The sequence below is a fragment of the Hemitrygon akajei genome, chromosome 19 (assembly GCF_048418815.1).
Source record: "Hemitrygon akajei chromosome 19, sHemAka1.3, whole genome shotgun sequence".
NCBI lineage: Eukaryota > Metazoa > Chordata > Chondrichthyes > Myliobatiformes > Dasyatidae > Hemitrygon > Hemitrygon akajei.
In genome coordinates this window covers 18,128,564-18,153,814 of record NC_133142.1, presented here as the reverse complement: position 1 = coordinate 18,153,814, position 25,251 = coordinate 18,128,564, and the positions used below count along the sequence as shown (strand labels likewise).

General features: G+C 38.5%; 1 protein-coding gene across 7 annotated transcripts in view; it reads left to right on the top strand.

Annotated features, from left to right (window-relative positions):
• ptpdc1a (protein tyrosine phosphatase domain containing 1a) overlaps positions 1 to 25,251 on the top strand; it is a 132,818-nt gene that overhangs the window by 54,843 nt on the left and 52,724 nt on the right. For 3 of the 7 annotated variants that reach the window (XM_073072171.1, XM_073072170.1, XM_073072172.1), the window contains exons 2-3: positions 14,042 to 14,131; positions 22,777 to 22,948. In XM_073072171.1, coding sequence (XP_072928272.1) covers positions 14,050 to 14,131; positions 22,777 to 22,948 — 254 coding nt within the window. In that variant the 5' untranslated portion in view covers positions 14,042 to 14,049. Of the gene's footprint in view, positions 1 to 14,041; positions 14,132 to 21,628; positions 21,945 to 22,776; positions 22,949 to 25,251 lie in introns of those variants that run through there. The other 4 variants (XM_073072174.1, XR_012102134.1, XM_073072175.1 and 1 more) reach the window with 4 other exon arrangements.

Below are 25,251 nucleotides of genomic sequence, written 5' to 3'. Positions count from 1 at the left end.
CTGCACACATACTCCAAATTCAGCCTCACCAATGTCTTATCCAAGTTCAACATCATTTCCCAGCATCTGTACTCAGTCCAATGATTTATGAAGACCAGTGTGACAAAAGCTCTCGCTATGATTCAATCTACCAGTGATCCCACTTTCAAGGAATTACAGATTTGTATTTCCCAATAACTTTGTTCTACCACATACCTCAGTGCCTTACAATTTAGTGTACAAGTCTCACCCTTGTTTGTCCTATCAAAATGCAATACCTCACACTATCTTCCATTTTTCAGCAGGTCTCAGATCAAACTGCAAGCTTACATATCTTCCTCGTGTCCCCCTAGTCTTGGTGTCATCCATAAATTTGCTGATCTAGTTAACTATATTATCATCTAAATAATTAAAATAGATTACATACAATAATGGAACCAGCATGATCCCTGTGGCACACCATTAGTCATGGGCCTTTGGCCAAAGAGACAAACATTTACTACCACTCACTGGCTTCTCCTACAAAGCTATTGTTGAATCCAGTTTTCTGATTTATCCTTAATGCCAAATGACTTAACCTTTTGGACCAGCCTCCCTTGTGGGACTTTGTCAAAGGCCTTGCTGAAGTCCATGTAGGTAACATCTACTGCCTTTCCTTCATCAACTTTCCTTGATAACCTCCTTGAGAAACTCTATAAGATTGTTTAGATGTGACCTAGCAAGCATGAAGCCGTGTTGGCTATCCCTAATGAGGTCCTTTCTATTCAAGTGCTTATATATCCTTTCCCTTAGAATATAGTGCCATGAAAAAGTATTCATCACCCTTGGAAGTTTTCTTTTTTTAAAAAATTTTTTTACAACATTGAATCACAGTGGATTTAATTTGGCTTTTTTGACACTGACCAACAGAAAAAGACTTGTGTCAAAGTGAAAACAGATTTCTTCAAAGTGATCTAAATTAATTACAAATATGAAACATAAAATAATTCATGGCATAATTATTCACCCCCTTCAAGTCAGTATTTAGTAGGTTCATCTTGGGCAGCAATTACATCCTTGAGTCTGTAAGGATAGGTCTCTATCAGTCTTGCACATCTGGACACTGCAATTTTTCTCCATTCTTCTTTACAAAACTGCTCAAGCTCCATCAGATTGCATGGGGATCGTGAGTGAACAGCACTTTGAGTCCAGCTACAAATTCTCAATTGGATTGAGATCTGGACTCTGACTTGTCCACTCCAGAACATTAACTTTGTTGTTTCTAAGCCATTCCTGTGTAGCTTTGGCTTTATACTTGGGGTCATTGTCTTGTTGGAAAACAAATCTTCTTCCAAGTTGCAGTTCTCTTGCAGACTGCATCAGGTTTCCTTCCAGGATTTCCCTTTATTTTGCGGGATTCATTTTACCCTCTACCTTCACTAGTCTTTCAGGGCCTGCTGCTGTGAAGCATTCCCACAGCATGATGCAGCCACCACCATGTTTCACAGTAGGGATGGTGTGTTTTTGATGTGCAGTGTTTGGTTTATGCAAAACATAACATTTAGTCTGATGGCCAAAAAGCTCAATTTTGGTTTCATCAGGCTATAGAACCTTCTTCCAGTCGACTTCAGAATCTCCCACATGCCTTCTGGCAAACGCTGGCCAAGATTTAATGTGAGTTTTTGTGCAACAGTAGCTTTCTCTTTGCTACTCTTCCATAAAGCTGTGACTGGTGAAACACCTGGGCAACAGTTGTATGTGCAGTCTCTCCCATCTTGGCCACTGAAGTTTGTAACTCCTCCGAAGTTGTCAAATGATCTCTTGGTGGCCTCTCTCACCAGTTCTCTTCTTGCACAATCACTCAGTTTTTGAGGATGACCTGCTAGAGGCAGATTTACAGCTGTGTCCTATTCTTTTAATTACTTGATGATTGACAACACTATAAGGGATATTCAGTGACTTGGAAATTTTCTTGTATCCATCATCTGACTTGTGCTTTTCAATAACCTTTTTGTGGAGTTGCTTGGAGTGTTCATTCGTCTTCACAGTGTAGTTGTTGCCAGCATACTGACTCACCAACAGTTTGATCTTCCACATACAGGTGTATTTTTATGACAGTCAATTGAAACATCTTGACTGCATACAGGTGATCTCCATTTAACTAATTACTGTATGTGGCTTCTAAAACCAGTTGGCTGCACCAGTGATGATTTGGTGTGTCATTTTAAAGGGGAGGGGACACTTATGCAATCAATTATTTTGTGTTTTATATTTGTAATTAATTTGGATCACATTGTAGAGATCTGTTTTCACTTTGACATAAGAGGGTCTTTTTCTGTTGATCAGTATCAAAAAAGCCAAATTAAACCCACTGTGATTTAACATTGTAAAACAGTGAAACATGAAAACTTCCTGGGGGGGGGGGGGGAGGTGGTGTGGATACTTTTTATAGGCACTGTACCTTCCTATAACTTATACACTACTGAAGTCAGGTTCACAGGTCTGTAATTTCCCAGCAAACTTTTAATGCCTTTCTTAAATAACAAGTGCATTAACCTTGGATCTTGTCGGAGACTAGTGCAGAAATCGCAGGGTCCCTGGACAGGTATTTAGAATGCTCTAACCACAGGTGCCAGAGGAAAGAAGGACAGGCAGGTTTTTCCAGTGGCCACTTCACATTCCCACACTGACATGTCTACCACAACCTCCTCTAATGCCTTGATGAGGCCAGACCCTGGTTGGAGGAACAAAACTTCATATTTTGTCTTGGTTGTTTCTGATCTGATTTTTCCATCATCCGATAACCACTCCCCTTTGGTTTGTTTTCATCCCCTGCCATCTTTGTTTTCCCTCATTCTAGTGGCCTGCTCACCCCTTCTCTTCTCCTCCCCTGCCCTCATGAACTGCTCATCAGCTCCTTTGGGTTGCTCACCTCCTTCCCTTTATTCCATGGTTTACTATCCTCTCCTACCAGATTCATTTTTCCTCAGTCATTTGGCTCTTCCACCTATCACCTCCTAGCCTCTTGCATCATTCCCTTTCATCCCTCTCACCGACCCACCTACTATCGCCCTCTCATCTGGACTCACATATTTTCTGCCAGCTTGTGCTTTACCCCCTCTCCCTACCCCTTTATTCTGGCTTCTGCCTCCTTCCTTTGCAGTTCTGAAGAAAGGGTTTCTGTTCATTGACTTATTCATTGCCCTTGACAAGTACGAAGATGAACATCAGAAAATATCTGGAACATCACCGACAGTTACAAGAAGCAAGAGTTAAACAGTACAGAGTAGGCCGTCGTGGACACTAATAAAAGGATGAGTGAGTAATAGTGCACAGTACACTATGAAAGTCACAGAACTAACAAACTTAAAGTGAAAATAACATGGTGATGACTTTAGTCGGAAAAGTTGATGAATTTTGATAGTGCTAATGAAGACTGGGAATTGTCTGTTGAAAAGTTGAACTGTGTTGTAGCATGAACAATGTGGATGATGAAAAGAAAGCCCCATGCTTCTTAGCTTAATGGGTGCAAGGACAGACAGTCTCTGAAGCAACATAGTAACCCTGAAAAGTCAGCAAGCAAGACATTTGACAAAATTGTTACAATGTTACAAAATCACTTGAGCCCTAAACTGCTGGTAATAACTGATAGGCTTAGATTTTACTAAAGGAATCAGTCAAAGAATGAAAGCATTTCTGAATACATTGCAGAACTGCGCAAACTTCCCCAATACTGTGACTTTAGAGATGGACTTTCTGATGCATTAAGGGACAGGCTTGTAAGTGACATGCATAGTCAAAGCACTCAAACAAGGCTACTGGAGAAAGAGACCTAACCTTAGAATGGACATTGACTGTTGCAATATTGTTAGAGTCTACAGCAAAGGATACAGCAGAACTACAGAAAAGGAGGTTAGAATGTGAAATGCACAAAATATGCCTGAGTAGTGCAAAAAGTCAAAAATGTTATCGATGTGACAAATCTTCCCATGATGCAAATAACTGTTGGTTCAAAGAAAAAGTTTGCATAAAGTGTCTCTGACGAGGTCACATGGAGAGTATGCAAGTCAGACAAAAAGCACAACCGAAGAGAAAAAAGCACACAGTGTGAAAAATTTCAAACACAAAACTAAGAAAATGCATAAAGGGACGAAGTGTACAACAGAATCAGTCAACATAAAGTCTGACAAAGGTGAACTGTCATGCCTAGAACTACATAGTATTACTGAAGCAGATCACAGAATCATATGGATGATCACAATAGTTGTATCTGGTGTAAAACTGAAAATGGAGCTGGATACAGGGTTAGCGTTGTCTATAGTTCCAGAGGCTGACTACAACAACTATCATTAGAGAAGATACCAGTGAAGCTAAAGACCCACACAGGCAAAAACTGTCTCCCAAAGGCAAACTGAAAGTGAATGCGATGAATGGAAGCCAAACGCAGCAGTTAGAGCTTTATGTATTGAAAAGTGGAGGGTCAACACTTTTTGGACGTGGATAATTGAGAAAAAGTCCAACTAGACTGGCACTCAATCAAAGCTGTCAATGTGGCATCAACAGGCAACTGTAGCCCAAATGGTAGTACTAACCAGAGAATGGCATAGTTGCTTAATGCTAATGAGAAGGTGTTTGGGAAGGGTATTAGTAAACTCAAAGTCATGAAGGCCAGAATTGAATTGAGTGAAGCAGCAAGACCAAGATTCTATAAAGCACACCCACTACCTTACACCTAAAGTGGATGCTGAACTTCAGAGTCTGAAATTCTCTCCAAGTTTGAGTGGAGTGATTGGTCCACACCCATTGTCCCGGTGATCAAGAAAGGGAAGGCCAGAGCCGTTCGCATATGTGGGGATTTCGATGTGAGCATCAGCCTGGTGCTGTGTACTGTGCAATATTCCCTGCCATGAATAGAAGAGACTTTTGCATCTTTGGCAGGCAGGGAGAGGTTTTCAAAGATTGACTTGTCACAAGCCTATCTGCAAATGGAGATTGAGGAGTCAAGCAGGAAGTTCCTCACAATTAACACTCTTAAGGGACTGTTCCAGTATGATCGTCTCGTCTTTGATGTTGTATTAGCTCCAGCCATTTGGCAAAGAACAGTGGACCAGGTGCTCCAAGATATCTCAGGAACATAGTGTTACCTTGATGATAATATTGTGACTGGCAAGAATGATGAGGAGCACCTCCAGAACCTTGGTAAAGTGCTTACAAACTGAGTGAGTATGGTCTGTGCAAAAAGAGAGAGAAATCTGAGTTTTTCAAGAAGGAAATCTCATATTGTAGATATGTCATTGACAAGCATTGCTTCTGTAAGTTACAAGGGAAGAATGAAGCAGTGCTACAGGCACCCAAGCTAGAAAACGTGTCAACTCAGGTCATACTAGGGCCTTGTAAATTACTGTAATCGGTTTCCCGCAAACCGTGCTGCACCCATTGGATGCACTGTTGCAGACAGGAGCAAAGTTGGAATGGACAGAAAGATGTGAAGGAGCAGTCAATGAAACAAAGAGAATCATAACATCCAATGAACTACTAGCCCATTATGATCCATCCCTGCCCAGGAATGCCCAGACTGGTGTGCGAAGCATCCCCTTATGGCATTGGGGCTGTTTTGTCACATTCTATGAAAGATGGATTTGAACGTCTGATTGCATTTGCATCAAGATCACTGACAAGTGCAGAATGCATAGATCAACCAAGAGGCCCTTTATCTAATATGGGAAATAAAAAGAAGTGCCACTACTACTTCTACTGACAAAAGTTTACTCTAGTGACAGATCACCTGCCCCTTGTGTCCATTTTCAATCCCAGGAGGAAAGTTCCAGTGATGACTGCTACCCGGATACAATTTTGGGCACTGTTCCTAAGAGCCCACTCTTAAGGCATAGAGTTCAACGGTACCAAACAATGTAGCAACGCTGCCAGCTTGTCACATTTTCCATTGTTGGCAACTGAAGAAGAAAATTCTTCATACTGTGGAGACCCAGCAGAAGTGTTCCACATAGCACTAGCAGACTGGTTGCTGGTAACAACTTCTGAAATACAAAGAGAAACAAGGAATGACCTGACATTGTCAAAAGTCTATGACATCACCATGCAAGGATAGCTAGCTCATGGTAACTGTATGCTTCCAGAGTTGTCAGTGAGATGAGACCAACTGTTGGTTGTCAAAGAATGCTGATGTGTGGATCTCATGTTGTGGTTCCCTCTAAACTGCACACCAGAGTGTTAGAGAATCTGCACGAAGGACACTTGGGTGCAGTCAAGATGCAGAGTCTCACCTGGAGCTATCCATGGTGGCTGGGAATAGATAAACAGATTGAAAACTTGGCTAAAAACTATTCGGGTGCTACAAAGTTCAAAATGCACCCCGAGGGCACTATTATGGGAGTGGCCGTCATCACCATATCAAAGATTACGTATTGACTTTGCTTGGCCATTCATGGACACCCTGTTTCTGATTGCTGTGGATGTTCATTTGAAATGGCTGGAGGTTATACCAATGAAGTCAACCACCTCAAAAAAGACATTTTCTGCTGTGAAGGCTATCTTTGCCAGAAGTGGCTTACCTGAACGAATTGTGAGTGACAACGAAACACAATACACATCAGAGGAATTCAGACTATTTGTGAAGAAAAATGGCATCAGACGTTTTAAGTCAGCTCCTCACCACTCAGCAACAAATGAGTTAACTGAAAGTTTTATCCAAACCTTCTAGAAATCCATTAAAGCTAAGGACAAAGAGGACATTTCTCTACAGCACAAGGTAGATAACTTCCTTTTTGTGTATTGGAACTCTGTTCATGAGATGACAAATCAAGCACCAGCAATGCTGTTCATGAACAGGAATCTGAGGACTTGCATAGACCTCCTGTAACACCAATCTACGGAGAGAAGTGCAGTATAAGCAGTTCAGCCAGTTGTCAAGTGAATCTGCAAGGGATACAAGGTTGGACAGGAAGCTCTGGCACGTGATTACCAAGAAGACAAGAGGATATCCCGGTAGGATAGCTATAAGAACTGGACCACTGATGTTCACAGTGGATGTTGGAGACCATATGTGGAGATGTCATGTGAACCAAATACTTGATGCGCAATTGAAGAACACACTTGAGTTGATTGCATCCAACAAGACAAATGCATTGCAGCCAGCAGACTTGCCTCTCAGTGATGACCATTTCACTAACAGCAATGTGACACTGGCAACCAAGAACATTGTCTTTGATAAGACACCTGTCGAATCTGATGTCACTGCACAGGTCCAGAGGTGCTATCTTGAAAGAAACAGAACACCACCCAAAAGGCTGAATCTTTAGGACAGTGAAGTTAGGTATGGACTGTTACTGTGAAAGCATTTTTATTTGAATATGGTTTGTGAAGGGGATATTGAATGTTTTGTACATATGCAATTTTTATATTACATTACTCTAAAGGGAGAGAAAGTGCAATGTGTGGATCTATTTTAGAGCAGTGACTCCCCTTATGATTGCAAATGATCTGTTGTCTGCGCATGTGCATTGTTCTCTCTTTGCAATGTTAATATACCAGTTAAAGCCATCTCCTGTGTGCATGCCTTTATTTAATTAACATGTAGTTGTGAAGACACAACAATTTTACTAATAATATACACACAGTGACCACTTTATTAGGTGCACTTATAGACCTGCTTGTTAATGCAAATATCTAATCAGCCAATCGTGGCAGCACGCAGCATGCAGACATGGTCAAGACGCACAGCTGTTCAGACCAAATATCAGAGTGGAGAAGAAATGTGTTCTAAGTGACTTTGACTGTGGTATGATTGTTCGTGACAGACAGGGTGGTTTGAGTATCTCAGAAACTGCTGATCTCCAGGATTTTCATGCACAACAGTCTCTAGAGTACAGAGCATAAACAATGAACATTCAGAGTATGGCAGTTCTGTGGACAAAAATGTTTTGTTAATGAGAATGTTCAGAGGAAAATTGCCAGACTGGTTTAAGCTGGCGAGAGTAACTCAAATAAACATGTGTTACAACAGTGGTGTGCAGAAGAGCACACTAGAGGTATCTAATAAATGGCCACTGAGTGTATTAATTTCGGAGAGGTCAAGACTGGGTAGATTCTGAAAGGATGAAAAGGGATTTGGTGCTATCCTGGTGTATATGACGAATAAACTCTTCCAGGACTACCAGCTGGCTATAAGTATCGATTTTTAACTGACATTTTGATGACAAACTCTGCCATCTTCATCAGGGATGATGCCTTAGCACATTTGTGTCCAGTGGTATATATACCCCTATCATCTGTTCCTCCTGTTTGTTTTGTTCTCATCCAATCAGGTTTCCACTGTCCTGCCTTGTTTACTATTGAATTCCAGTTCTTTCTTAGAGCAAGACCTTTGACTTTGTTAAAAGATTTGTGCCTTCGACTTTCTTTGCTTTCGGTAAAGCATTCACTGTGAATGCGGAGCAGCATATACTGGTCAGACGGGGTGCACAATGGAAACTCATATTAAAGAGCATAGGAGGTGTATCCATTTGGGTTACCTGGAGAAATAGGTAGTAGCAGAACATTGCATTCGCAGCGGCCATACGATTGACTTTGACAGCATAAAACTACTGTGCCTGGGATAGACTGGTGAAGGAAGCCGTTGAAATAAAACTAAAGGAAAAGAATTTTAACAAAGATGAAGGTCTCGCTCTAAGTACAAACTGGAATTCGGTTATAAACAAGGTGTGATATTAGAAACCTGATTGGATGAGGACTAACCAATCAGGAGGGGTGGATGATGGGGCTTTATATACCACCAGTCTAGACATGCTTAAACATCATCCCTGATGAAGATGGCAGAGTTTGTCATCGAAACATCAGTTAAAATGGATACCTTTACCCAGCTGGAAGCCCAATGAAAGTTTATTCGTTCCGAAAGGATGTTTCTTCTTGGGGCCAAATCTGGATTTAGGGGGAGAGTTTCAGAATAAGAGATCACCACTGGACAGATGTGAGAAAGGACTTCTTCTAAAGGCAATAAACCTCTGAAATTTTCTGCTGTTGTGGAAGATAATCATTCATTGAATTAAGGCAGAGATAGTTTTTTTTTCCGTCAAGGAATATTGGAAATAGGTAGGAAAGTGGAACTGTGATAAAGATCAGATCGATCAAGATTTCCCTGAATGCTGGAGCAGGGAAGGATCATACATCTTTCTGCTGTGTTCATGTTGCAAGATAGCCCTGAGTTATTGGTTGCTTTTCTTCCTTGCTAAAACTTTGATCTCTATCTTTGGCTTTCTTCACTTTCAGTAAAGTATTAAGCTGCACCAGGATCCCGTGATTCATTTTTAAAACTTCAGAGCATTATGGATCTCACAGTGAGTTCAACAATTTCAAATCATTATCATTGCCTCTATTTTTAGTTTTAGAGAATAACTAATGATTTTGATTTAAAATTTCTCTTAACACATTTTGATCCTTCAATTTTGCAATAACATTCACTTCTGTTTTTCATCATTCTTTTTGCCTTTAATATTTCTTTCTTTCCTACTATCTTGGAATTATCTTTGTTTTCTTCCCTCTCCCTTTTTGCTACCATTTCTTTTATTTCTTTCACTTTCCCATTTCAGTAGATCATCAACGAAATATGTCTATATTTCTGTTTCCACAAATGCTGCCTGATTAGCATAGCACTTGCAGTATTTTCTGTTTTAATTGTACATTTTCAGATTCATAGTATGTTGTTCATGATTACTGCAAATGGGATACAGACTGGATGGGATATTACAGTGTATGGGAAGTTGAAGGAGAAGGATTAGATCGGACAGTGTGACAAAGTGACATAACTAGTAGAGCTACTGCCTCATGATGCCCGGGTCCCAGGTGCCATCTTGACCTCAGGTGTCTGTGGAATTTGGATTTTTATCCTGTGGCCATGTGGGTTTTCCCAGGTAATCTGGTGTCCTCCCATATGCCAAAGATGTTTGGGTTGGTAGATTAATTGGCTGCTGTGAGTTGTTTCTGTTGTGTAGGTGAATGGTAGAGTTGGGAGGAGTTGTTGAGAAATTGAAAAATGAAATTTATGTATGATTGTTGAAAATGGATGGTTGTTGATTGGCCCATGCTCAGTGGGTGAAGAGCCTGTTTCCATGGTGTTTGTTGCTATGACTCTAATAAACCAGTCCATTCACTGGAAACTGCCTGGTCTTGCTTAATCATTTAGTAAATTTGAACACCTCTATTCATTTGCCTGAAGTACTGGAAATTGAGAGATATGGATAAGTGCAATTCAGGTAAATAGCTGGTTGATAATCTTGCATTGTAGAAAACACATATTTCAGAAGAAAAACAGTGTTCCAGTGTCACCCAGTGACCAGAACTTGAAACTGCATACAAACACTACAGTCTTTTTACTTTTTACTCAACCTAAGAAAGAGCATATTATGGCAATATGGGTGGCATCTCTGACTGTTAAAATCCCTATCAGTGAGTCACTTCCAGAACAATGACCAATTGCAATCTTCTTTAATTAGATTTTTCTTTGTAAGAACAAAGTGGCATAATTCCAATGCAGTGTGACTGATAAACAATTTAAAGTCAAAAGATATTGAATTTTTTAATAGTCCCAATCTTGCTAGAGCTATTACCAACCAAACCACAGCAGGCACCGGTATTGGGAAAGGGAAGTATCAGGAGATTTCCAGTCCAGATGAAGGGTCTTAACCTGAAATGTTGACTGTTCATTTGCTGCTATAGAAGCTTGCTCACCAACTGACTTCATCCAGCATATTGTGTGTTGCTTCAGATTCCATTATCTCTCGTCTTTTTTTTTGTCTTCCTTTTACACGTTACTCTAAGCCAGTGCAAACAGACACTTCTAAATCTGTAAGTGAAGGTAAGTATGCAGTATGTTGTCTAAGAGACATTTTCTGAATACAATTAAGGAAGCTGGAACTGCCCGTTGACACATAATATATGAATGTTGGCTCATGACCATTATACACTATTTTGTGTGGCATTCAACGAATGAACAACAGCATAGTTCATAAACAATTGGCTACTGGCGTTCATATTTCAAGTGTTTTTTACATTGGTAAGGGCTGGTTATCTGCTTCCATGTGTCTCTGTCATCAGTAAAAGGTATCTTACTGTTCACAATTTAATGTGAAGCTGCAGTATGAGACTGGTCAACAAGTAATGATTAGTTTCACATCACGGCCTGTTGAGTACTTTCTAAGTCTGTTGAAGTGGTGGCCTTTGTGATGTTTCTATGGAATGCTACTTGCAAGCACTGTACATGGCACCACTTCCACTTTTCTGGCCTTTTGTAGGGATCGGGAAATGGTGGGCATTTATAGATTTGTGTCTGCAGTATCAGTTTCCTTCATTTATTTTATTTGCTAGTTACCTTTCAAGCATCTTTTTCACTTCAACCATGATAAAATCTTACCAGGGACTCTTTTATCTTTTGATTTTTTTTCTAAAGGTTTTAAGGGGTAAGGACTTGCTATTCTCTTAAGTTTTTCAGATCTCTGCAGTTCTTTAAAGTTGATTGAATGGTTTTCAGATGCTCCCTTGCTAGTTTGCTGCCTTCATATGAAAGTTTTGGATAACTGTTTCAATGGCAAATCTTTTAGACTTAAACCCTATGAGTATATTGTCAATCTACTATGATTTGCATTACTTTAAAACACTTGGGAAAGATACAGCAATAATGAAATTAGTCAAAAGTAAATCTCGGTAATGTGATAGTAGTTTTTACCATTAACTCTTTGATAAGCTGCAGTTTTTATTGACCCCCAAAATCTGTTTTAGTATCAGACTTTTCATGTGCAGATGTATTGCAATTGGAATAACTTTTGTCAAAAAGAACAATTGGAGGAGGGAATCACTGGATTTAGCTAAAGCTCCATTCCTGATTACTGACTGACTGAATGTATCTTGGCTACTTTCAGTCTATAACTCTCTGTAATTAATAATGTTATTCTAAATTTTTTGAACAACAGTAAGCTTCACTTAAGCACTTAAATGCTCATATTTAAATTTTAATTTTAACACTCTTAAATTTAAATTTTTAATTTACTTACAGTAATGCTGTCTGGGCCATACAGTACTGTGCAAAAAGATCTTAGGCTCATATATATAGCTATGGTGCCTAAGACTTTTGCACAGTACTGGATTTGTCAATATGACGAAGAGAGCAACTTTGTAAATCTGACAGGAGCAAAGGATGTTGGGAATGGCAAGTGTGGAGTGTTGTAAGAGGGGTAGGGGACAGGTGGCAGAGAAGGAGTGCCAGGGCAGAGGTGGCGTGGGTACAGACACAACCAGCATTTAGACACCAGGCAAGGTCATTTGATTCCAAACAACTGATTTATTGATCCTTACAAAATGTCTTTCTTGTGGTTCTGGCTCCCTTCCCCCTTCCCTCTCTCAGTCCACAACAGAGACCCATATCAGAATCAGATTGTTCATCACTCACATATGTCATGAAATTTGTTTTTTTTTGTGGCAGCAGTACAGTGCAATACATAAATTTACTATAGTATTATATAAAATTCTTAGCCACCTTAGAAAGATATATATATATATATATATATATATATATATATATATACCTGAGACTTTTACACAGTACAGTATAATTTCACTCCCATACAGAAAGTACGTAGGGAGAGGGAAAAATAGATATAAGTTCTTCTATGTACATAAGTTCTGATGTGGTTCTAATGTATGTGAATGGTAAGTCAATCAAAGAAAACAAATGTCTAATCTGGTATACAATCTGGGTATAAAAATGCTGCTTCTCCTGTTATATTGATTTAATATGATTTAAGGAGCTTTACAGAGCAATAGAAAAATAAACATGAATTAGATGAGTTGGGGTCAGAGTGGAAGCGTCAAGCTGCATTATTTTTTTTTCTAAAGTTGATTGATAGGATTATACAGTAAATTTCAAAGAGTAAAGCTGAAGTGTCTGTAACCCAGTGGCAAAGAAAAAGGGCACATTTGCTAGAAATCTAAAATGAAAACAGAGAATGCTGAAAGCACTTTAGTGATAGATCTGTGGGGGAGAGAGATATTGTTAATTTTTCAGGGTTAGTGTACTGTTAATGTCTTTTCAATAGTGGATAAGAACTCCTGAAAATTTAGCTAATAGTTGCTGCATTTGATTGGTCGAGAATGAGACTCTGTAGCTACGTTATGGACAGGATATTACATATATAGAAAAATATACTGAATTTTATTAAAAAACAGTAATTTGCAGAAATTGGCATGCGTTTTTGTTTCTAGATTTAAAAAAGTTTAAACCACATCAGCACCCAATATTTTTCAAAAACATTTTATACTTGCTGGGTGGCACTAGACAACAGTGTTTGGGAAGTGGGGTTGCATTCTGTTTTGCTCCCTCTCACACAATGCTGGGATTACGTGGTCTCCGTGCGTGACCAAATCTAGTATGTGGAACAATTTCCACCAGTAAGTGGACTGCTTTAACCAGCTGGGCAGACTGAAATCTTGACACTTGCCTTATTTTTTACCCTGCTCTGAAGGTCACTGACCCCTAACTTGGCCCATGCTTGCCTCTTGTGATGCCATTGCTCTTTTTGCCATCTCTTTCTGCACTCCAGAGCACTAAGATCTAGTGAATAAGCAATAGTGTTATTTTTGAGAGGATGGTTGAGGTAGTATTGATAATGAGGCAAAACTGAGATTTATTATTGTGGAATTTTCATATTCTATAACATTACAGTTAAGATAAGTTCTTAGTTATATGACTGCTTGTGCAAAGTGCTTCTTGAGTAAAGAGACATAGAATCATACAGCATAGAAATCAGCCCTTTGACTCATCATGCCCATGCATCTTTTTCCTGTGCTGAGATCCTGAAAAATAAGCATTCCCCCCAATATAAAAGGTCAGGTCAAATAGCCATATCTTATAGGTCTTAGGGATGGACAGCAATGAACCCTTTTCCTGGTTAATTTATCTTGTTTGATTTCATTTACAAATGTAGATAAATGAATTTAGAGGAAAAAAATGAGAATGAGTAAAAATGTGTATCAAGCAGATAAAGTAAATTATAGATATGATTGTGTATTCCAACAGATGCTGCCATGGCTACAAGGATTTCTTTGCATCCAGAGGCATCTTACTCTTCATTGGAACACAGGAGGTATATTGTAACTTCAGATAAAGGTAAATTTAAATTAAACTGCTGGTTTTTATTATTTATTTATTGGGATTCAGTGTGGAATAGGTCTTTCTAGCTCTTCGATCCTCGCTGCTCAGCAAGGAAAAGAAGGATGCTTATGTGAGAATGCTGCTCTTGGACTACAGTTCATCATTAAACACCACAGTTCCATCGAGGCTCGACTAGAAGCTCAGAGACCTCGGCCTTGACCCTGCCTTGTGCAGCGGGATCCTGGACTTCCTGTCAAATCGCCAGCAGGTTGTAAGAGTGAGCTCCCTCACCTCCACCCTCTGACTCTCAATACAGGAGCCCCGCAAGGCTGCGTACTGAGTCCCTTCCTTTACTCCCTGTATAACCATGACTGTATCGCCACCCACAGCTCCAATCTGCTAATTAAATTTACTGATGACACTACATTGATTGGCCTTATCTCAGACAATAACAAGGTGGCCTATGGGGAAGAAATCACCTCTCTGACACAGTGGTGTCAAGAAAACAACCTCTCCCTCAATGTTGGAAAGACAAAGGAGCTTGTTGTGGATTACAGGAGGAATGGATATGGGCTAACCCTTATTGACATCAATGGATCTGGGGTTGAGAGGGTGTGGGAACTGTACCTTCCTTAATGACAGGACTCTGCAGAGAATGGTGTGGACAGCCCAGCGCATCTGTAGTTGTGAACTTCCCATGATTCAGGACATTTACAAGGACAGGTGTGTAAAAATGGCCCATAGGATCATTGGGGGCCCAAGTCATCCCAACCACAATCTATTCTAGAAGTTACCATCCAGGAAGCAGTACTGCAGCATAAAAGTCGAGACCAACAGGCTCCGGGACAACTTCTTCCACCAGGCCATCAGACTGATACACTCGTGCTGATTTATGTGTACTTTATATTATGTTGACTTCTATTTATTATAAATTATTATAAAGTACTATGTTTACACATGGCACATTTAGATGGAGACGTAACATAAAGATTTTTACTCCTCATGTATGTGAAGGATGTAAGAAATGAAGTCAATTCAATTCAATTTAAAACTCCCAATTTAACCGTAGCCTAATCATGGGACAAAATACAATGACCGATTAACCTGTCAACTGGTATGTCCTTGGAGTGTAGGAGGAAACTGGAATACTCAAAGGAAGCTCATGTGGTTACAGGGAGAATGTACAAACTCCTTACAAACAGTGGTGGGAATTGAACCCAGGTCGCTGGTACTATTAAGCATTGTGTTAATCACTACGTTATTGGAGATTTTTGGATATTCTGATACAAGACAAGCACAACATTTGTTACATTGAAACTTTTTCATTGCATGTTGTAGACTGCATGAGAAGAAATTCTGATGAAAATAAATTGATTTAAAATGTCCTTCATAAACTAATTTAGTGAGAGGATCTGACATGCACAGTGGGCTAGACTGTGCTTTAGGTCAGATTGTACTATGAGTTTGCATCTGTGTGTATAATGACTGAGGGAATATTTTGAAGGGAGTATTTATGAAAGTTTCAAGTTCATATTGTCTTATCACAGTTAAGATTATTCAAAGTTGTACTGTCTCCATGCACTTACTGTACTGACCCATTCCCCCATAGAAATTAAAAGGTACATTTATAGTTTGGAAACAAAATAATGATGCACAAAATATTTTTGCAAAATTTCACTTTTATGACTTAAATTGTTTTTTGTTAAAAATTGTGTTTGAGATCATTCACATTGTAATGATTTTAACTATTCTGAAATAAAGCAGCTTAAATTTTAACAGAAACAATGATATTGTAACAGCTAACACTGAAATGAATTGAATTGTTTACTGTTAAAATGCAAGTTATTGTTCCAACAGATTTTACTTCTGCTGATTGAAAATTTTAAATGTCTTTTTAAAATCACATTATATCATAAACTTCTGAGTGAACTCAAAAGTAAACCTTGCAACAGTTGGTTAATACTATCAAGATTATCAGTAATGATCTCCTGATAACTATATAGCAATATGCATAGATGTACTTTTGATGGGGGAGAAAATGCCTCGATGGTTCACTAAGAGTGTGGATGCTTCATATTATGCAGATTAAGAATGGGGACTTGAGGTTATGTTGAAGAGCTGAGTTTTGCAAAGACATGGGGTAAGTTCTTGACAATGAGGCAGGAGTAGCTACCACCAGATATGGAGCCGATGGAGAGGAAAAGGCATTGAAGGCCTAAATCATTGGTGAAGGGGTGTTATAATACTGGCAAGGATACAGATACTAAATGAGGCTACAGACACAAACTGCTGGGGGAACTCAGCAAGTCAGGCAGCATCTATGGAGAAGCTCCAGCCACTTCCAAACTGCAGATCCTGCCACCTGCAGCTCCAGTTCTGATGGCTGCAGTTGCTTCCAGGCTGCAGGTTCTTTTGTTTTCAACTCTGATTCCAGCTCCCAGCCTTAGCCACTACCACCTCCAGACTGAGACCTTTCTCACTGCCACTGGCTCCTCCATATGGTGCCCTCAACAATTTCTCTTTAGGTTCCTTCCACTTTCTTCAAACTCAGTGTATGGCCATGAGCTCGCACTTGGGCTCCAGCTATGTTTGGCTTTTCGTCTGCTGCGTGGAACAGTCCATGTTCTAATCCTACACTGGTAATGCTCCTCAACTCTTTCTATGCATTAGTGCTGCTTCCTTTTTGCGCGTAGAGCTCATCAGTTTCGTAAGTTTTGCCTCCAACTTCCATACTGTCTTCAAATTTTCTTGGTCCATCTCTGACACCTCTCCCCTTTCTCTATATTTCTGTTTTCATCTCAGAAGACAAACAATTTACTATTATCTTTTATAAACCCCACTGACTTTCACAGCTATCTTGATTATACCTTTTTCCACCCTGTCACTTACAAAAATGCTATTCCCTTTTTTCATTTCCTTCATCTCTGCTGCATCTGTTCTCAGAAAACGATGTCCTCCTCCTTCAGAGAACGGGGTTTCCCTTCCGCAGGCAGGGAAGGCAGATGAGGATACTGCCTTCATCCTCATCTCCTCCATTGCCTGCACATCCAGCTTCATCCCATTTTTTTCATTGCCTTAATATGGATAGAGTTCCCTTATCCTTACCTACCGCCCCACGAGCCTCCATATCCAGCTCATCATTCTCTGTAGCATCTGCAACAGGATCCTACTGTTAAGCACATCTTACCCTCTCTCCCACTCTCCACTTTCTGTGTGACCACTCATCTCTCCCCACCTACCTCCTTCCTGGCACTTATCCCTGCAAGTGGGACAAGTGCAACACCTGCTCCTACCCTACCTCTCTCATCACTGCTTGGACCCCAAACAGTTCTACCAGATGAGGTGGCACTTCACCTGTGATTCTGTCAGGGTCATCTATTTATCTGGTGCTCCCAGTGCAGCCTCCTTTACATTGGTGACACCCGATGTAGATTGGGGGTCTGCTTGATTGAGCACCTTCGCTCCATCAGCCACAAAAGATGGTATTTCCTGGTAGCAACCCACCCATTCCAGTTCGACTTCCCATTCTGGCACATCAGTTTATGGCCTCCTTTGCTGCCACGATGAGAGCATACTCAGTGCTTCCAATCTGATGGCATGAACATCGATTTCTCTAACTCCCAGTAAATTTCCCCATCCCTTCCCTTTCTCTCCTTTGCATTCCCCATTCTGGCTGTCCTGTTACCCTTTCTCTGCTCCTAATTACCTCTGTCTAGCACCCTTCCTCTTACCCTTTCACCCATGGTTAACTGTTCTCCTCTATCAGATTACTTTTTCTTTCACCTATCCCCTCCCAGCTTCTCAATTCATCTCCCTCCCCCATGCACCCATCTTCCCCTTCACCTGGTTACACCTTTCACCTGCCAGCTTGTACTTCTTACCCTCCACCTCACCTTATTCCTGCTTCTGTCTCCTTCCTTTCCAGTCCTGATGAAGGGTCTTGGCCCAAAATGTTCACCCAAAATTCCCCTCCCGAGATGCTGCCTGACTAGCTGAATTCCTCCAGTGTTTTGTGTGTTACAAAGCAATACTGTCCCTTTAGTGACTTTCTTGTTAAACCCATTTAAAACTAATAACTGTGCCACATGCACTTTCTGTACCATTGGATTTTCTTTTGTTTCAAATACAGTGGATTCTGGTTAATTGGGACATGTTGAGACCAGTTCATTTTGCCCCAATTAACAGAAGTTTCATGGAAGTAGTTTAAAACATGTAAAAAGAGAAACTACCATTTAATAGCATAATAAGTTATGTATTTAAATACAGAACAAATTATAACACTAACAATACTACTACAGTACTATAAAACTGTAGTTCCTAATAGTTATAAAAGGAGAAATTCACCCGCAGTGTATGCTGCCGTGTGTTTTTGATTCAGTGCAAACACCTAGTGCAGATAATGGGCTGGTTACATGCAATACTTTTGATGATTTCATCAGCCAAATCTTAACTTTAATTGTAACATTCAAGATGAACGGTGATACCTTCAAATTATTCATAGTTCCTAATGATGAAGTAATGAAATTGTTTCATTTTTACTTCTGGCTGTTTCCAGCATCTCCAAATCTGAATGCTTGAAACTACAGGAGCAAAATAGTTCTGAACTGTCTTACTGCTTATTTCTTATCAACTATCGGTGACAAAAATCATAGAGTTTTGAACACAAAAGCATGTTACTGACATTATTTAAAACTGTTCCCTGTAAGCATTGTGTAGTGTTTAGCGGCCACACAAGTATATGCAACAATTTCTAATAGTCCTTCCTTTCTTCATAAATTGATAAGAGGAGAATTGTAAATTCTATATCAAATTTATACTCACTATGTGTGATTCTGATATTGTTTATTTTACCTTCTGTATGTACTGCTATTGACATATATACCAGAGATATTCTCCTCTTGTTTGTATACACTTTTTTTTAAAAAGTCAATAAAAAGATTGAAAAAAGAATGGAAGTTTTATAGAGTAACTAGCAGAGAATATGGACCAAAAGCAAGGATGTGTAATCAAGGATACTGCGGTTTCAAAGATTCAGTGGAAGAATTCAGGCCAAATGGATGCCTGAGCAAGTTGTTATTATTCTGATGTCAGCATTAGTTATCATAGATCATTCACTTTTTGAAAACCCACATTTATTCCCTCCATATTTTTTTTTACCTTTTCTCAGTGTTAGAGTGATTTTGTGGTTTAGCACATTTACATTTAGCAAATGACTTCAGCCACCGATCTCAAATCTGAATATAAATTGTAGATTTAATTTAAATGCAGCTCTGAACAAAAGCCTTGAATCACAGACCAGACAACGCTGATTAAAATTCATTTAGATGTCTGTGGTGTGGGTGTGAATCAGGTGTGAAGTTTGTCTGTAGTTTCAAAGAAGGCATTGGGGATATATTGTAAATATGGAATTATCCTTTGATATTTAGCACTTTAAATATTGAGCTCTACATTGGGCCAACCAGACCTTTTGCCCAAAAAGGCCTCAATATGATGCATGCTTATTGTTGTTTTGTCAAATAAAGAAGCTGCTTTGTACTTTTTAAAAAAAAAAGTATATGCGACTTTTGCGGTGGTGTCTGAAAAGAGGATGCTGTCCAAGATGCATGCCATCTTGGACAATGTCTCCCATCCACTCCATAATGTACTGGTTAGGCACAGGAGTACATTCAGCTAGAGACTCATTCCACCGAGATGCAACACTGAGCGTCATTGGAAGTCATTCCTGCCTGTGGCCATCAAACTTTACAACTCCTCCCTCGGAGTGTCAGACACGCTGAACCAATAGGCTGGTCCTGGACTTATTTCTACTTGACATAATTTACTTATTATTATTTAATTATTTATGGTTTTATATTGCTATATTTCTACACTATTCTTGGTTGGTGTGACTGTAGCGAAACCCAATTTCCCTCGGGATCAATAAAGTATGTGTCTGTCTGTCTGTCTGACTGATGATCTTAGTTAGAAACTTTGGCAACTGTCTCTTGCCCCAATTAAGCTGCCTGGTGTGCCAAATAAACAAAGGGAATCCCTGCTATTTTTTTCAATTAGGTTTTGTTCTTTAAGAATTGTTCCAAATAAGCAGCAGCCTTGATTAACGGATGGCCCAATTAACCAGGATGTACTGTATTAATTAAAACTTTCCCTAAAAGCTGTAGTAATGTCTGTCTCAGTAACTGCCAGTACCAGTTTCCATGCTTGAACAATTATAGGTATGAAGAAATTACATTGTAAAGCCCCTGAAACTAGGTTTTTGAACATGAAATAGAAAGCCCTGAAAAGTTAATCATGTATTTAATGTATTGTACTTAAGCAAGTTAAAAAAAATTGGCTCAATCAGTGTAGAAGCTACACGCTACACCAGAAAGCTACTTTTTCCAATAGCTTGCTAATGAAGTGAGAGCACATTGGCAATAGCAGGCTGAAATACCTTATTCATTATATCTTAGGAGAAAAATTGAGTTTGTCTTATTGACAATGTAGTCATTCCAAATTTTAAATAAGTTGGTTTTAAAGTTGCACAGCATATTTTACTTTTGTGGTCTTATTCAGATATTCTGGGCAGTTGAAGGCTCCAAGTTTTTGCCGCCTTAGGTAAGCACTGAAGTAGTTTTCCAGTGCTTTTTAATAGCTTCTATCTCATTGCATTTTGCATTCAACAGTAATGTACACAAAATCTATAATCTTTGTTGACAGGCTACTTGAAGGAGATTTATGTTACAAAAATTAATGCTGGATGTTTCTAAATTGCCAGAGCAAGACAACAGTGTTATGGTTCAACACTAATACATTTATGATATTTTCATATAACCAATGCAGAGTGCATTTAAACATTCTGGACCAATATGATTGCTTTAACATCTACAAGCATCAGTAAGGTTTACTTTCAAATTTAATGAAAGGAAATGGAGCACAGGACTGCCCCAAATATTGATATTTAGTCCAGTAACAATAAAAGACTGTAATCTGGATGTTGATATGATTTTTCTTTTGATAGAGGATTCAAAATGGTGAAAAATTATTCTCAAACTGGATGTTTATTGCAATAGATTTTCCTCTTATTATTCATATAATTCAAGCAGCATGCATCATTTAGATTAATGTAATTTCAGCACTGCCAGTATAAATAGAAAATAATTTTAGAAAGGTTTATTTAATTGAAACAATGTATGAATTTTGTTGACTGTTATGTCATTTGATGAAATTAGCGTTTTGTGAGAAAACTGCCTATAACTTGACTATATTCAAATTACACACAAAATCTGGGAATAATGGGTTTACCTCATTTGCGTGCTGCATTGGTAAGCAGAAATATAAAGCTTCTGAATGTGCTATGAACCAATTTCAAAATTTTTCTATTTGACTGTGGTATGCATTGGCTATTAGTAGAATGGTAATTGTCCCAAGCTGCGGTATTGAATAGAAGATTGCAGCCATTGGCTAACATAATTGGCTTCACAGGTTGTTACCATGGAAACTCTATTGACTCTCTAAAGGAGCTGATGTACTTGTATCATAATATCATCAGATTGTACGTACTTCAACATTGTTGATTTCATAAGCAACTCTTGTCTGCCGGCAATTTTACTTCTTCAGTATTTGAAGCACATCACCATGCAGAGATCTTCTAGAAGGCATTCTGCAGTGGAGTATTTGAGCAGCTTCATTCAGAGTCGGAGAGATTCTGCTTCTGATACCTTGGTTCGAGTTTTGCATAGACGTCGCTGCTCAGCTATAGAGATGCTCTCATCTTCCACTCACCAGGTTATGGTTGCAGTATCTTCAGTTAGTATTGAAGAGGCCAAAAACACTTCATCGCCAAGAAAAAGTAATGATGAGTAAATATAGTTTATTAGCAATATAGAAATGTACATAATTTTAAAACTGCAATATTGTTCAGTTCATTTACTGGATCCATCACTGCATGCATTTTTTTTTGAGTGATATAGAGGTTGAAACTGTTCCTTTTTAAACCAAGTTGGCACCTGTAAAATAGCCATTTGTAAATTATAGCTCAGAACTCTGACATAAGCTAAATATTAAGGGGCATATATTAAAAAGAAATTGAGTTTTACATTTTTGGATACATGATGTGAATTTTAGGAGAAAAAATGTGGGGAGCTTGAAATAAAGGTCTGCTGTCTTGCACTTCAAGACCACAGGCTAGCATTGTGAGTTTGAAAATTTGTATCAGTACTAACTCATTGCTGAAAGTTAGTCCTGTGAATATATTGATTTTCACTTGTAATTCTGTGAATTACAGTATAATTTTGATAACCATTATGCAATTATTCAGAAATCCCAATGATTTGGCATCTGGTCTACAAGGTGATATTTGCCATGCTCCTTGAAACTTTATGAGTTCACTGGGATTCTATTATAATACTCTGCAACAGTATTTGAAAATAAATTAAAAGTGTATCCAATACTCTGGAAAATCTGCTAGTCCTGTGCCACAAAATTCCTAATCATATCAGGTTATTGGATTTTTACCTTAAATCCTTCAATATTTTTGTCTCTTCAAATAATGTGCACACACCATAAATGTTTGTAATTCAATATATTTGAAAATATCTTCATTATATAAACTCACTTTTAAGGGTTGCATTGATTTTCATATTTGAAATTTGCCTAATTGTCTCTCTGCTTTATTATCTTAGGCAGTATGAGACGCCCAACAGCCAAGTATACTAAAATGGGAGAACGATTACGACATGTTATCCCTGGTCAAATGCAGTGCTCTATGGCATGTGGTGGTCGAGCATGCAAGTATGAGAATCCATCCCGATGGAGTGAAGAGGAACAAGCCCTTAAAGGCTTATACTCTTCATGGTATTATTTATTGGTTTCTTTATTTTTAAAATCATACTCACCATAATTCCTATACTGTACAAATAAAACTTACTTTAGCAGTAAATTTTAATAAATTTATTTGAAGCAGCATTTGTTTTGACAAATGTAATTTGATATTTACAGTAAAATAAATGAATTACTGTTTTGTGCAATTTAATAGACCATTAAATCTATATTTTGTGAAGTTTATAAAAATTTCCTATGTTACAAAAAAGAGTAATATGCAAATATTTAAAACCACATTTAGTCAGAAACATTTATTTTCAAAAGTTAGTTTCCTTTCGTTATTAAGGTACATATTAATTGTCTTTAGGTAGATCTTACAGTTTTACTATTTGCAATTTGAAGTAATTTGTAGGAATGCTCTTTATATGAATATTTAAAATTTCACCTTAGAAAGCAATCAGTGAAATCAATTAAATGAAAAGTAAGATGGCCATGTTAGTTTTATTGCATGTTTGTTAAAATAATTTTTCATTTCAGCATTCCTCCTGGTCATTATCACGTCGTTATTCGTGTGAACTTGCTGTGTGCGGTAATTGCTGTTTCTTATAGTGGCAATGAATCAAGAAGTACTTTCCTTAACTAAAACCTGTGGGGTTTCTCAAGGTCTGCTAAGGCTCTACACAATCATTTGGTCTCTGTTCCATATTAGATACAAATACACATGTAATTCCATGGTGTTGGACAGATATTTAATAATTTGTTTAAAAATACTGGCCCAAATTTGTTGGAGAAACATATTGTACTGTGAGCTCTTTTGTTAGACCTGTTTAACTATTCTTCATTTCAAGATATTTTTGTGAATGTAACTTGTTGAAGGTCCATATTATTTTCAAAGAAGTTAGCTGTAATAGCACATTCATTGAGACACAATACCGCCTGGAAGCCTTGCCATTGCTCAGGTTCTCCCATGTTTTTATTGGTTATTCACAGCAAATGGAAGCAAATCTGGGACCTGTTCATGAACTGTTCAATGTTGAATGATGCATCTGATAGTTATCCCAGATGCCGATACCAGTCTTCACCACAGTGAAGATTTCTTTGGCATGCCATTGAGAGTCTATTGATTTCTGTGGGGTTTGTAGGGCTGTGGTTATAAAGCAAAAAAGATATATATTTATTTATTTAATCATACTAGCTTCATTTTGAAAATATTCCAATTGTTTTTAAAATATTTGTTTTGATTTTTTTCACATTTTATGGTTCAAAATATCTGTTAGGTATTTTACTGTTATTAACTACTCAGCTTTGATAGGCTGTAAAACTGGGGCATGGCTTGTTATCAGGGAAAAAAAATGTAAGAGTTAGGCATCCTCAGTACGTTGCTGAAGGACTTGCTTCTGCTCAGAACAGAGAGCTGGGGTGTACTGTAGGTTGCTTTAGGTCATGAAACCAACAAATCCAGACAAGACAAGCAAAGTTTAGAGAATCAGATGGCACTTCCAGGCATTGGGCCCAGGAAAATATTGCTGTCATTGTCTTTTTAACATTGAGGCAGTTCATTAAATGCTTAAGCTTGAAAGTTTTGCAGGAGAGAAACTGCAGCTAACCGCTTAGAAGGTGGAACAGGAATCAGTCTCAGTAATTTTCTAATTTCCACATTAAACTTTGCTCGAGATGCACTGGAAGTTACTGTTAAATTCCTTCCATTATAATGTTATTCTCATTTTTGTTATTGCAAATTTTCATTATTTCAAATTTTGGGTCAATATCTTTGGAAACTTTGAAAGTTCTAATGGCTTTGTTGAAAGTACAGAAGAGATTTAGTGGAATAGTTCAAAGGATGAATGTTACATTTAGCTGGATATATTTGGGAAACTGGAGGATAGAAAGCTTGGAAATTTTATGGGTCAGTGATGCACATTTTTGGAGCAAGGCCCAAATTAGCTACCCAAATAACTCGAAAGGCTCCTTGCATGGAATTAACCAGATGTAGCTATTTTCTTAAACAGCACTCACAAAATGCTAGAGAAATTTAACATGCCAGACAGCATCAGTGGAGGGGAGTGAACGATTAAAGTTCATTTGATGATGGGTCTCGACTTGAAATGTTGACTATTTTTTCCCCTCTATAGATAAATTGCTTGACTTGCTGGGTTCATTCAGCATTTTGTGTTCAAGATTTCCAGCATCTGTAGAATCTCTTGTGTTTGCTATTTTCTTAAAAGCAGATTTTCAGCATCTGCAAAAGCAGAAAAAGTTGCTTTTTGTAAAAGATCTGGCAGCACACGCAGAAAAGAAAACAATTAACATGCCAGTTTAATAATCCTCAGAAGTCT